The sequence below is a fragment of the Lissotriton helveticus genome, chromosome 5_1, assembly GCF_964261635.1.
Source record: "Lissotriton helveticus chromosome 5_1, aLisHel1.1, whole genome shotgun sequence".
Classification (NCBI taxonomy): domain Eukaryota; kingdom Metazoa; phylum Chordata; class Amphibia; order Caudata; family Salamandridae; genus Lissotriton; species Lissotriton helveticus.
The window spans coordinates 1,783,202,325-1,783,217,525 of NC_136065.1; the positions used below are offsets into that span (position 1 = coordinate 1,783,202,325).

Consider the following 15,201-nt stretch of genomic DNA (forward strand, 5'->3'; position numbering starts at 1 on the left):
TCCGGGCATTGCTTCCGCAAGGTCTAGACTGTTTTCTAACTTGTGCAGAGGTTCTTAAGTGGAGATGCAAAGTTTCATAAGCTAGGCACCTCTGTCCGAAGACCACTGTACAGCATTTTAGGTACTTTCAAGACAGTGGCATTGAACAATTAACTTACCTTCAGTAATGCCTTATCTGGTGGAGACTCTATCCAGTCACATATTCCTTACCTTTCCTTATCATAGAATATTCCACAGGCGTCCGACTGCGCCTGGAAAATCTTGAGCAGTTCCCATGCGCACCGGTGGGTGGCAGGCACTGAATGGCTCTGATTTGGCAACATAGGCGTCGTCCGTGCTGGACGTGCCATGTACAGTGCCTATATAGGTGCCACCCCAGCATCTTAAATTTGGTTTATGGCTGTTTCTAAGCCAGAAGCATGGAGCTACACCGGAAGATTAATGACAACTGTGCAGACTCTATGGACCTGCAAGAATCTTTTTTAGGTGGAAAAATCCAGGGCACAGAATGGGGAGGATGAAAGGCTCAGTAAGGAATCTGCAGCTAGATGGAGTCTTTATCAGATTAAGAAGTTAGGAAAGCTAAGTAACTTGTTCATCTAATAGATACTTCTAGCTGTAGATTCCTTACCTTAGAAAAGCTTCCAAAGCAATACCTCTCTGGATATGGGTCTGTGAACGGGTTCAAACCAAAAATCCTGAAGACCAAACGGGTGAAATGCCCATCATGAAAGACCTGACTGATGAGGCAGTAGTGTTTGGTAAACATGGACAAAGATGCCCACTAAGCAACCTGACAGATATTCAGGACAGAAACTCTGCGCACTAATGCAGTAGTCGGGTGCAGTGAGCCTGCAAGCCTTCTGAGGGTTGCTTCCTGGCAAATACGTAGCAGATCTTAACACAGAGTACGATCGATTTGTAGATGGTCCATTTCTGCACTGCTTTTCTTTTTTTAGATCCAGTGAACCCTACAAAGAAATGATGTTCCACCCGATGTTCCTTGGTAAGGTGTATATAGGACACTGCCCTCTTAAGAGTCCAGGAAGTGAAGGCGTTGAAAGGATGAAGTGGAGCAAAGAAAATTCGCATTGTGATGGTTTGGCCTACATGAAAGGGTGTCACAACTTTCCGCAGAAAGGAGGCACAGGCTCGGAGAACCAGTTTGTCTGGGAAGAAGCTGGTATACGGAGGTTGGAAACGAAGAGCCTGCAGCTCACTGACTCTCTTGGCTGATGTGATGGCCACCAGGAAGTACGTTTTTATTGTCAAGAGTCTGATAGGACAGGCATGCATGGGTTTAATTGGAAAACACATCAGAAATGTCAGAACCAAATTGAGGTCCCACTAGGGAATAACAAAAATTGTGCGATGAAACATATGATGTAGACGTTTCAGGAAACATGTGACTTGAACAGCGAAGGTTGATTCAGCAACTACAAAAAAAATGAGATGGCAGAAAGATACAGCTGGACTGTGCCAAGAACAAGGTCTTGCGGGCCTAGGACAAAACAAACAACAACACTTCAGACAGGGGTGCAGAAAGTGGGTCAATACAAACTTGCCCCAATGGCAGGCGTTGCTGGGTGCCTAGCTGCCAAGATGATGTCACAGATCTCAGGAGGAAGGTCAAAGACCCTCAACTAAAAAATCTCCATGCATGAAGGTGGAGTGCAAGCAGGTTTGGGTGCAGGACCCTGCCTTGTTGCTGTGACCAAACATCCTCCTGAAAGGGTAGTCTAATTGAAGGACTGGTGCACATGCTCAGGAGTTCTGGATAGCATACTCTCCTTGCCCAATCTGGAGCCACTAAGATATCTTGGGTCAGGTCAGTTCTGATCTTCCTGAGAACTCGGGGGAACAGAGGTATCGGCAGAAAGGTGTGTAGGAGTTCAGTATTCTAGTATAACCAGAATTTGTCTCAGAGCGAGAACCGCTTTGGAAACTCCAGTGCGCAGAAATGCTGACACTTCATGTTCTCGGCGGTGGTGAACAGTTCTAGCAATGGTCCTCTCCAGTCCTGAAAGAGACCATTGCATTCATGACCATGTGGTATTGATGGCTGAGTTTTTCCACCCTGACATTTTAGAGATGTCCTGACATTCTAGCCATGTCCAGAGGCCCACAGCCTCCTGGAACAGGGTCCACGACTCCTCTCCGCCCTGCTTGTTGTAGTGCTACATGGCAGTAGTTTTGTCCATGAACACCTTGAACACCTTTCCTTTGACGGAAGGCAGGACAGCTTTAAATGCCAAGTGAATCGCCCTCAGCTCCAAAAGACTTCTGTGGAGCAAAGTCTCCGCCGAGGCAAGAGGCCTCAGATCTCCACCTGCCCCAGATGGTTGCCCCAGCCCAGAAGTAATGCATCCGTCACCACTGTCAGCTCTGAGTGGGGAAAGGAGCGAGGTCTGCCGTTGACCCAATCGCGGTCTGGTAATCACTACTACAGATCTTTTGCAGCCTCCCTAGAAATCTGGACCAGGTCAGAGAGATTCTTCTCATGCTGCACCCACTGCTACTTCAGAGCCCACATATGCCATCAAGAGTACTTCACCAGCAGGATGTAGGAGGCCAACAGACCCAGTAGTCTCAGAGCCAGTCTCTCCTAAACCAAGGACCGAGGTTAAAACTTTAGGATCATAGCCAAATGTCGTGGACTCTCCACTCAGGACGGTAGGTGCAAATTGCATCATGTGCATAATGGCTCCAACGAAAGGGAGCATCTGAGAAGGAGTCAGGTGTGACTTTAGAATGTTGACAGTGAACCCCAGCGAGTGCAGGAGGTCTGCTGTAGTCTGGAGATGAAGGACTACTTCAGGAGCCAGTCATCGAGGTAAGGGAAGACTAGGACCCCTGACCTCCACAGGTGAGCTACAAAAACCAACTCAAATTCTGAGTTCCACAAGGATCCTCACTCAGTCCCAGAGGCACTGTGAATGCCACGATTTAGCGGGGGCGAAGGTGACACTAAAACCTAACACAGAAAAGGGAGACAAAACCAATCACAGTAAAGGAGGCCCAGCTGGAGAAATTAAAAGAGAGGGAGAGACAAAGAGAAAGAGCAAGAAGGAAGAGAGAAAGAAAGGACATAGGAAAAGAAGACAAAAGAAACTGTTACAAGTAGGATGGCTAAAAAGATGAAAGGATGGGTGCAAGCGTGAAAGGATGGATGGATGTAATAGAAAAAGAACATGTGCAAGGATGGGAGAAAGAGTGGAAGGATTAATGAATGGTTGAACGAGTGGGTGGATTGATGGAAACATGGGTTGAAGGGCGAATGTGTGGATGGATGGATTGATAAAGGAGGGTGAAATAATGGTTGAAATAATGTATGTATGGATGAATGGTTTGAAGTACGGTTAGAAGGATGGTTAAGGACTAATGATGAAAGGCTGGATAGATAGAATGGTTTAGAAAAGATGGATAGATGGAGGGAAGTGTGAAAAGATGGATTGATAAACGGATGGCTGGATGAAAGACTTGAAGGCAGGAGAGATAGATGGCCATAAGAGGAATGAACTGAACTCTTAGGATGGGTAGTGCTTATTTGCTCCGTTCACCCAATGACATTGAAGCTATGATTGAAGAAAGAGTATTTTAATTTTTCTGGCTACTCCTTTGGGCCACTTCCTCCACAGGATTTGGAATCCCTTTAATTCCTTAAGTACCTCTACACTGGTCCCAATGGCTTACCTACAACTTAGCACCTGCAAAGATCCAATAGAGCTCTTTAATATAAAAACTCATGGGCCGCCTGGTCCCCTAACACTTTTCCTTCCACTGCCTATATGTAGTCTTATTTGCTGTCTTATGTTGTGCAAAAAAACAGGCATTGTTCCAAAATCTGTATTTACTCAATTCCATAGGACTTGTAATGTACCCTCTTTTCGGTCCTCGAAATCCTCTCCTTCGTACTTTACTTATTTTTTTATTAATTTACCAGTTGTTTAGCACATGATTTAACATTAATCTGAGAGCTGGCATCACATCTGATAAGACACGTCACAGGAGGGCAAAAGCAGAGTATTAATTTCCAAGCTTTTTACATAAAGACCCAAAAATCTAAAGCACATATCTTAGGACCCAAAAAAATCGTATTTATTCCTTGTTTCTCTACCACATTTTTTTTTGTTCTTTCGAGTTTTCGGGGGGATTATTTATATCTTCTCTCATTTCATTCATACAGCTCTTGGGGTTTAGTTTTCTATCCGTAATCGGACGCTTTGTTCGTAAAGAAAGTGCAGCACGGAGCTAGAACACAATAATAATACACATTTATTTATAAGGGTTTATGTTACGCTTGTTTATCTAAACCTTTCAAAAGTGCATCGAGACATGAAAGTGAATATGGTATATATAAATATATTAAGTACGGGACTCAAAGATTACCTGTCTCCCCCCAGAGGCTGTCGAAGCTGTTGATTTGTGCTCTTTCCACCTCCTCCTCGTCTTTTTCTGGAAGATCGAGCAAGTAAGACACAATCTGGAAGAGAGGCGGGTCGTTAGAACTCTCCTCACGCACTCCACCATCTCCACTGGGTGCTGAATAACTGGGTTTGATTGTGGAGCACAGCACAAAACTGCCTACATAGCAGAAAATAATTAAATCCTGCCACACAAATTCATTGAGTAAATACAGGATGGAGCTGCCTTCAACTTCTTCAGTTTCTAAGAAAACCGTGCTTAATATTAGTCATTTCTTACTTGTTTTAAATCTATCAGTAAGCATCTATCACATCTTAAAATAATTCGCTTCCACATACTGCGCTCACTACCCAAGCACAGGAAGACCAACAGCACTACCTGAGAAGACAGTTTAGCTGGCCGAGTGCCCATTGCAAACAACTTTGAGATCTGCAGGTGACGGGGGAAATCTCAAAAGAGCGGGCTCCTCCTTTCATCATTGCAAAGTGGAAATAGCTGTATCATGGAGGTTGATAACAATAACATCTATTATTTAGATAGCCCAATAACTCACTTTGCGACGTGTGCTAAATAAATGACAACTGTTATCATTAACATTTCTGAGTTACTTATAACTACAGAAATCTGGACACATGCGTTAATCTTACAAAGAAAACACCCTTGAGACACTTTTAACAGCAACCAAGGACACGCCCAGTTACAGAAACTCCGTAATGTTGACAATTCCACATCAAATCACATGAAATCAGGAACAGAAATTTAAAATACCGTAATGGTGTTTAGCCTGCTACAGAGCATGTCAACAGGAAAGAATGTAGATACTTTCCTAGTCATGCGGAATACCAGATTATAAGCAGTACCGAATAAACCAATCTTAAAATGCAAAAAAGTTGAAATGGCAAAGGTCTTTTCAGCGGTCACCACTTGAAACCATCCTGAGTTACAGTGAAGCTGGTGGACCTGTGGTTCCATGATACCCGCTGCACTCCCAGCCAGGAGGGCCCGCTTACCTCTGTGTAGCCCATGCTGGCTGCAGCGATCAAGGCCTGCTGGATGGCGTGGCTCTTCTTAAACACCCCCTGCTGCTGGCCAGCCATGGTCCAGTCACACTGAATAAGGAACTTCACCACCTCCTGGTGGCCTCGGAGAGCTGCGTGCACCAACGCGCACTGCCCGTTCTTATCCAAATGATCCACCTGGGGAACAAAGAACTGCATCAACAAGTGATCAAACTAAAACTGCAGTTACAAAAAACCTAAAACTTCGTTTTTTTTTTAAAGAGCAACACCTACAGGCCGAGTGGGCTCCACATATTCTTGCTTCCCCATCCCACCAGCAGTTCAAACGATGCAACTAATGTATCCCAAGTGGAAATGCGCGGCCTGTGAGATAAAGCGCTCAGCCCTTCGGCGGTGCTCCTCCGCCTGTAGTTTCAACTATCCGAGACAGAGAGGAAAACCTGCTCTCATATCGGTTTTCTTTCGCACAGAAGCAACAGCCTGCTCCTTCCCTCTGCTGTTCACGGACAAGCCAGACTGGTTTTTAAAGACCTTTTGTACCAACTGTAATCCTGCCCTCTGAGGTCTGTGTAACTCCAAAAGTAGAGAAACAAATCCATGAGAAAACCCTGAGAACAAGAGGCCTGTAAACATTATTCATTCTTTAAGGAACTGTGACCTTCATAAGAGCTAATTATTTCACTCACAAAAGAGGACCCTCCAGCCTTTATTGTCAGAAACAAGACAGCACCGACAGCGCATTGCATGATCCTCCCACGTAGAGTTCACGATCTAACTCTGTGGTATCGGCCACACCTCAGTTTCAGTCTGAGCCACAAAGCAGGCCTGTACCAAGAACCCAAACACCCTGACTGGTTTAGGTTGCTTGTTATTTTCTCCATGGCTAAAGCGCCAAATTCTAAGAAACCGAGGGAATATGTGTGGTGCTTCATTATTTACCTGTTTACGGCTACTGCTTACCCTGCAGTGCCCAACGTGTGAGATTAATGCCTATTCATGAAATAGCAATACTTCACACCAATCAATGTCCGCTATCAGTCCGAATGTACAAACTGATGGGTCGAACAGCATGGGATATTTCATTGCATTTTCACTATGGCTAATCATATTTCAAATACTTTTGTATACACATGCATGCTCCGCTACATGTTCAAAAAGAAGTTACCACATTTACAGGAGCAATCAGTGATATTAAAGAACAGCCTCTGGGTTTATATAACATTGATACGTGAACTTATAGGCTGGTTCTCTTTGGGTGATGTTTTTAAATATTCAGGGAATATCTGACCATAGAGTTTGCCGTTTCTCATCTGATATGTCTATTTTTACATCTTCTTTCCATCTTTCCTGGTAGAAAAACTTGAGCCTTATTTCGCTGTCTTGTAAGGCTTTGCATGTGTTTGAAATCTGGTTTCTCAAAGAGTGTATGCCCTCCTGTGGCTGTGATGAGGGTACCTGGTTAAAGAGCCAGGTCTCCAATTTGCCAATACAGCAGCTTCTCATTTTCTGTGATCTGAAGCTGCAGTTTACAGTCTTGGAATAAATTACCTAACGCCTGAGAGGATTCTACATTCGACTTTCTCCCACTTTCGAAAGCCCTTTTTGGGTTTCGCCTGCCGAAAGGCTGCGCTCTGCGCAGCCTTTCAGCGCAGGTGAAATCCTATGTCGACACTAAGCAGTTCGGGAACGTCCCCCGGCTCTCATTGGCTAGCTCCATAAATGGAGGCTAGCCATTGAGTGCCGGATCTGTCCGTCAAGGCCGGACCAGATTCGGGGGCGTTCCCGAGATTTTTTCCCAGGGCGGAGTTACGCTTTTCCCCGTTCCCTCCCCTTTCACTGAAAGTGAATTCAGATGCGCTGTCCATTCCCGCCCCCTCCGTGTGCCTCCCGCCCCTCCCTCGCTGTCCTGTGCACGTTTCCCGCCGTCCGTGTCCTCTCCCGCCCCCTCCCGCCGTCCGTGTCCTCTCCCGCCCCCCTCCCGCCGTTCGTGTCCTCTCCCGCCCCCCTCCCGCCGTTCGTGTCCTCTCCCGCCCCCCTCCCGCCGTTCGTGTCCTCTCCCGTTAAATTCACCATCTCCCAGACCGGCTGTTTTGGGACGAGAGAGTTTACAGTAGCGTTAGAAATATCACAGTGAAAAGCTGCCTCAGCTGCTGACAGTATTGCTTTGTAAAACGTCATATCTAACCGAAAAAACTTTGTTGGTAATTGTGGAAATGTAAAGAAAATAATAGAATCACACACGTTGGTACAGCTATTCCCTTATATATAGGTTATTAGTAACCAATGTAAGATTGGGAAATATTTTAACGCATCAAATAAACTTCGCGATAAGTCGAAAATATAATTTAGAAAACCGTCATTGTTCTAGCGAAATTCACTTGACTCTTGTCCTAATGTTCAGGATAAGACGCGTTTTCATCAGTCTATTCCAATATGGCCGCCAACATGCATACTAAACGCAGTGTTTATGCACGCCTACTCTTATTCACTGTTTGGCTTTGGGAATACTTACACTACAGCCAGCAAGGGTCCTGTAACAGTTGGCAGCGGGGGCTGCTCGTTACTAAACGTACGCCCTGGGCTTCTGCATTTGTTTGTTGCTTGCTGGCTGAAGATGGAAGCTACACTGTTTCTCCCTATGCTACTGCTTCTGTGGCGTGTTTTCAGCGCCTCTGCAACAACGGCCCCACCGCCTGCGGACCTTAAGGTATCAGAGAGTGGGGCAGGAAAGAGGGGCAGCGGCAGGTGCAGTGAGTGGGGTATTGTGGAAGGAATCCCCGTAGATTCACAGAGGAGTGGGGTATTGTGGAAGGAATCACCGTATATTCACAGAGGAGTGGCTGCTCGCAGTGGGTTAAAGCAAAATACACCCCCGCCCCAGAATGTGATGCTGGTCCCGAGTCTTTCACGTCTCGCAGATATTCATTGGCTTATGCTGACCTTTGAAGGTTTGAGAGGCTACGTTAGACCCTTGCCTGCTCGTAATTTAGAGGATGGGGTTCTGTAATGAGGGAATAAGAAAGTGCTCAAGGAAAAGATAATTTCCCCAATACCTCCTTCAAAATTTGTAATTGCTAAGCATTGATCTGGGCATAAAACGAACTGAGCTTTCTATTTACAGGGAGTTTATTTTGTGTCTATGTTGGAGAGTGATCAACACTTGTGCGCCTAGGAGGCTGGTTCACCAGGCTATTGGTGGGACCAGCTCATGGCTATGTCCTCTCCCGCCCCCCTCCCGCCGTTCGTGTCCTCTCCCGCCCCTCTCCCGCCCTCCTCCCGCCGTCCGTGTCCTCTCCCGCCCCCTGTGTCTTCGTAGGTGCTTGTTTTTTTTAATACATTTCCTAGAGGCTGGCTTTTCTCTAGACTAACCAATTACAGACGTTGTGGGCCAGGACAGCCACCCAATCCCTGTCAGACACTCTTCGTCCCCTATGGGTGATTTTAAATTTCTATTCCGATTGGTTCGAGCGGTTTAAGAGGCGGAGGCTGCCTCTGGAAGCGGGAGCTGTGCGGGTGTTTGGGTTAGAGCGTTTTCCGGTGTTGTTTTGCCTTGGCATCCAGTGGGCGATCGCACAAGATAGTGCATACTCTTCGCACAGGGCGTCTGCATGCAACAAAGCACGTAAACTCAGGTGAAGCGTGAAAGAAGCTAACAGTTTTTTTTACATTTATTTATTTTATTGTATGCGTTCTTATATAGCGCGGACTTTACCCAAGGTGTCAGAGCGCTTCACAATAGGAACGAACAGTAATGATACATGAGGAGAAAATTACAAGTGAACAAAATACAAAAGCAAACGTTAAGTTACAAGATGGTCCCGTGAGCCCCCTTCTTCGCCGATCTTTACACCCCCCCCGCTCCTGCTTGCCCCTGAGGCTCCCCCTGCACCCCCCTCTTCTTTCTGTTCCTCGTCTCTCTTGATTACTCGCAGCCCGGGGTCTCTTCATTTCACCTGGGATGCCCTCTTTCCCGGTGAGCTGCGACCCCTCGTTCCCTTCCCATCTCATCCCAGCACATACCCTCATCCCTCCTCCCCAGGGATGCTGCCTCTGTTGGCCATCCTGCTCTCCTTTTCTGCCGTTCAGGAGATTCCAGCCCTCTCGCCCCTCCCTTCCCCCCCCCCGTACACCCCGTGCACACTCACGGAGGCAGGCACACCCCTAGCAGGGAGACCCCCGGCGCCGGACCCCCGATCCCCTGCCGAGCCTGGCCGGGGGGCAGCCGGCTGATGTTGCTCTGCTGCACCTGGAGGGAAGAGCTGATGGGCGAGGAGGAAGGTGGGTGTCCGCCTGGGGGGAGCGGCTGCACGGGAGGGTCCCAGGGTCCGACGGGGGGTGAAAGTCAATTAGAGAGGCGAGGAAGTGTGGGTGAGAAGAGGAATGCAGGGCAGAGGGAAGATGGGCACCGAAGGGCAACGCGGGTGTGCCCTGGGGTGGCGCATCGCAGGATGGGGTATGCGTAGGGCTTTGAATTTATTTATGCATTTTTATATAGCGCGGACTTTACCCGAAGGTGTCAGAGCGCTTCACAATAGGAACAGAACTGATACATGAGAACATTACAAGTGAGCAAATTACAAAAGCAAACGTTACATTACATGAGGCAAAAGTGACAATCGTGAGCAAACAAATACAAGAGATAGCAAACGGTGCATTACAGGAGGAAAAAAGTGACATGTGTGCAGGTTACAAAAGCGTTAATATATGGAGGACACAAAAACAAACATTACGTAGGCAATGGTGGCACTTGTGCAAGAATTGAAGGCAAACAAAATGTAAGAGGTAGCTGTGCCTTCACAGTGCAGTTTGTTTTTTGACTCCCAGTTTCTTTGCGCAGTCTCCTTTGTGGTTGGTACATGTTGCGAGTAGCCCCCTCTTCGCAAGTTAGGGGATACAGTGACTTCTGGGGTGCAGGTTCCAGTAGCGGATAAGCTTTACCCATAGGGAATGAGAATTTACTTAACCAAGTTATGTCTCTGGTGCATGCCCAACCTCTGATGCATGTGTGAGGAAGCAGATTGTACTTAACTTGTACCTGTGGCCTCAAGAATGTGTTCATCCATGAGCTTCTGTATAGCCGCCTTTGGGGTTCTGGATCAGTCCGTCGGGGCACCCATGTTTTTCAAAAGGCTGTGCCTGCATTAACCCTGGTAATGGGTCAGTCTCTTGTATCGGCGTGATGATTTCTCCCTAGCAAGTCTTTCTTCATCCATCTTCTGAGTGCCTACACACATTTATAGACCTCTTCCATACGTGTCCATACAGTCAAGTTTCAATTGAGGACGTAGTTTCGGGTACACCCCATGTTGTATGCTCTGTGCCTCACAGGGCACAAGTCCTAAACAAGCATTTACAATGCAACGGTTTCGCCTTTGGAAAAGTTAGAGCTATTGGCAATGTAAAGGACAATGCCATTTATTTATCTGTTTTCAAAACCAACACATAAATACAAATGTTGTCATTTACAATGCCAATAGCTCAAACTTTTCCAAAGGCGAAACCGTTGCATTGTAAATGCTTGTTACCCATTGCCAAGGAGAACTCCGATGTGTTGTGTGGAGGCATAGCGTGGGTAGGAAAGCTGTCAAACCACCCGTCACTGCAACCTGGTTATACACTTGTAGCGTTGATTTGACTGCGAAAGCTACATAGGTGTTTTGTTGGGGGCTTGATTTCCCTAGCAAAGGCATCTACCTGCTACCGCCCTATCCATGGACATCCATTTTTCCTCAGATTTTCTAGCTGCCCGCTCTAACATTATGTATTTACACATAATGCCCTATATTTCACAAGAACAAGGCATCCCCAGACAGAGATTATAGTAAAAGTTTCTTCTACATGGGGCTTTCTTTCTGGCCATACACATGGTAAAAGGTGGGCATTAAGCATCTGGATGCCAGCTAACAGTATGGCTACTGGTAAGGATGAAATAAATACACCTCTGGTGGTCAATTTTTAAAACACATTTATATGCCTTAGCCAGGAGATACACCAAGTTCATCCCAGCTTTGTTGGTCTTCTTGAATGTGACTAACTTGGGAGAATTATATGCTCTCCAACTTTCCACCCTCCTTGTTAGGTGTAATCTTAGATATGCAATTGAATGAAGCCTGGAACTGATCATTTTAGCACCTTGCTTTACGAGAATGTAAGATTCAGAATGCCTGTATTTTGAACATTTACCCTAAAGCTTGAGACTTTTTCAAAGTCTGTTAATTCATTCAATGCTCCTGAGCTCTCTGGGTCTGCAAGGGTTAGAATACGTGTCTGTAAATAAACAGGGAACAGGCTTTTCCTCCTCAAATGGTATAACCTTGATGGTGCCTTGGATTCTGATTTTTATGGCTAATCGCTTTATCACAAGAAACAAAAGAGAGAGCGAGGACTATGAACGGGGTGCGTCCCTTTCCCCTACTTAATACTCAAAAACAACATGGACGGACCCACAGAAGAAACCTTAAGCAATGTCGACTCTTCTATAAATCTTGGAGTGCCAAGAACCACTAGGGTTTTGAAGAAGAACCTTCACCCACCAACCTAGTTGGTGAAATGCTTCATCATCGGGTTCCCAGCTAGGCAGCCCAGCTGTGCTTCGATGCCTGAATTACAGCGGAGCGGATTTTGTTTTTGTGTGACTGGTGCTGAAACAAAGGTGTGGTGAGGTTAAAAATGCCTCTGGGACTCCTTGCTAACATTTTTTTTATTCTCAGCGGCCCAGGACATGTTTAGAAGAGAACAGGAGGATAAAGTGAAGACTAGCAAATTGGTCTTCATTATCTATGAAGTACTGGTCGACATGTTTCAGCCTCATGAAACATTTTCGAGGCTTTCTTCAGGACCATTCAATGTGAAAAAATGGTGCTGTGCCAAAAATAAGCCACGTGTATTTTTACAGCTCACTCGCTAAGGTGTGCTGTACATGCAGTGGTATAACCGTACTTACGAATCCAACGTCTGATATATACACAGGCTACATGTTTGTAGTAGATTTCAAAGATCCCGGAGGGGGCGGTGCCTGTAGTCAAACATTCCTCAAGGCTAGCCGCTCGCCCTTCTAACCTACTGCGGTGTTCACGGGATCTGGCTTTATCACCAAGTCACAAAGGAAGGGCGAGAACAGTCCTGCCTAGTACCCATGTGAATAGAGAAATCTTTTGTTTTCCCACTATTTATCTTGATAGCTGACTTGGGGACTCTAAGACTGGCAAATACCCAGTGCATCAAATCCCACAGCTCACTTGACTTAATGCTCTCTCAGCATCTAGAGATACCAGGATTTAAAGTAGATTTTGGGTCATCTCTATGAGATGTGGGCTATGCTTCTAACATTTCTGCTTTACGTATTTTGGGTAAATGTAACTGTATCTGCATCGATCAGTCTCTTAGCTAAGAATTTAGTGAACAGCTTAGCGTAATTGTTTAATACGGCACATGACCAGAATGAAATACAATGATCTGCCTGCTTTCCAGGTGTAGGGATCAAGGGTGATCAGAATCTGCCAGGGTCTGTGTTACCTAATATGTCTGCATTAATTGAGTAAGTCAGCTGCATGGGTGTCCTGTTGTGGGATGAAGATAAAATGTAAAGATTGAGCCGTTTCCTTATACCTTATAAGGGGCTAGTTAAGCATACCCTTATGATCTTTTAGCCCACAAGCACAATGGCTCTCCAAGTGGTCCGTTGTTCCATTTATCTTTTTCCCAGATCGCCCAGGTTCCCTATGGGGGTTTTAACCTGGCTATTTATATTTTACCCCTGTTGGTGTCAGATGTTCTTGGCTAACAATATTCCACGCTGGTTCCCCCCCCCCCCTCATAAAACTTCTGTCCATTTCCCAGTATAGCTGTTTCTGCCCCGATCTTTCTTAGATGACTAAACTGGCCTCTATGCTTTACTATTGTCGAGGTAATCTCAGTGGGTTTTCTTTTGTCTGCTTGCTCTACTTCTTTTAGCTGACCTGTTAATTTATATTTCAGAAGTCTTCTTTCACCCCCTCTCCCAGCTGTCATCCCCAGGGCAATTCCTCTCATCATTGCTTTAAAGGCGTTCCATACTGTGACTAAGGATATATCTTACTGATTGCTAGCTTTAAAGTATATAAATGTCTGATCCACAATTTCTTTGTTGAGGACTGGATCTCTAAACACAGCTGTGTCAATTCTCCATTGCCTACTATTACTTGTGACTATTTTTCTCTCACTTCATGTCATTTCGATGTGTCTTTTGTCTGATACATAGATGTTTGCTATTGTCTTGTCTGTAACTGAGTCAAGAGGTGATAATTACCCGATAGTCGATATGTGAATAAGTTGAATGCATATGTGAGCACAAGGGTAAACAATGTTTACCACAAAAAGTTTTCCCCGCAGTTAATTACAATGCAGTTTTTACAACGACTGCGTTGAAACCACGCATACCATTACTCTGCAAGTCGGAACAACGATTTGCGGAGGGTGCAGAAGGTGTTGGATATAAAATCCAACACCTTCCCTACTGTCCGCACAGACTGGAGTTGGAATAGTAAATTATACTATTCCAACATCCAGCGCCCCCCTCCGTAAGTCGGTGTTAGGACTTGTGGGCTAATGGTATGCGCGGGTACAACGCGGTCATTGTAACGACCATGTTGTAATTACCTGCGGGGAAAACGAAGGCATTAAAAAGAGGTATATTCGAGAACAAGTAGTTCGTTGCTCCAGGATGATAGGGTCTCTACTCATCCATCTGACTATGGTCCATGAGTTTATTTTAGGGATTGTCAATGGTAAATTTGAAGAGTAAAGGCACTCAATCTCACCTAGCTTATTTATCAGTGGCAATTCTAATTGTGGGCATGTAATGAAGCCTACACAAACTTGTTCTGTACTATATCCATGACTTCCAAGTACTTTGACACTTCCCATCCTATAAGCAAAAACATTAAAAATCAATACCGCAGCAGTATAGTTTTTTGGACATATCCACACCATGAAGCTCCCATTACCTTGGATCGCTTCTTGCACAGCAGCATAACAATGCTCAAATGTCCAGCTGCAGCAGCATACCCAAGAGGGGTCAAACCACTCTCCGAGGAGGCATCCACATTAGCACCAAACTCCAGCAACAAGGCCACCATCTCAGGATAGCCGAGGTGAGCCTGGACACACAATATTGGAGCATTGTTGAGAACCTCTGTGCGGTAGTTGATGTTTGCTCCACCCAGAATCAGGAGTCGGCTCACCTAGAAAAAGAAGATAATTAGGCATCAACTAGATGGCATTTGAAGGTACTTTATAGCCTAAAAAGTTTTACTTAAATAAAGACTACAGTTTTCTTACTTTGCATTGAACAAATGAATATCTCGACCACCTACTGAGTACTAGTAATTGACTAACATTACACCCAAGATCTGATATAATCTGCTAAACTGTAAGTGCTTTAGATAGAACACTCACAGCTCCTAGGAAATGCATCTACTGAGTGGCCTAGGAATTGTAGTAGTCTCATTTCTGATAGATACATCTGCCAGGGGATTCCTCACCTTGTGAATATCCCCCTTGCGTCAGCAACATTCGGAAATTCTTTTCATAGCCTCGCGCCGACGTGGACTTGGACATCATAGAGACAGGCATCGCCCGCGACTCCGCTGACGTCACCGACGCATATAATAGGCCCACGCCGGCGTGATGATATCAGTTCCCTTTTTTCCGCGTCGTCTACTGTAGGAGAGTAGGGTCTGCAATCCTATGATCACCCAGATTTTTGCTTTTTGCTGCA

General features: G+C 45.6%; 1 protein-coding gene across 6 annotated transcripts in view; it reads right to left on the reverse strand.

Annotated features, from left to right (window-relative positions):
• Positions 1-15,201, reverse strand: part of TANC2 (tetratricopeptide repeat, ankyrin repeat and coiled-coil containing 2) — a 2,511,073-nt gene that overhangs the window by 208,810 nt on the left and 2,287,062 nt on the right. For all 6 annotated transcript variants that reach the window (XM_078645079.1, XM_078645083.1, XM_078645080.1 and 3 more), the window contains 3 exons: positions 14,429-14,665; positions 5,436-5,621; positions 4,390-4,483 (listed from right to left, as the gene is read on the reverse strand). In XM_078645079.1, coding sequence (XP_078501205.1) covers positions 4,390-4,483; positions 5,436-5,621; positions 14,429-14,665 — 517 coding nt within the window. The remainder of the gene's footprint in view (positions 1-4,389; positions 4,484-5,435; positions 5,622-14,428; positions 14,666-15,201) is intronic.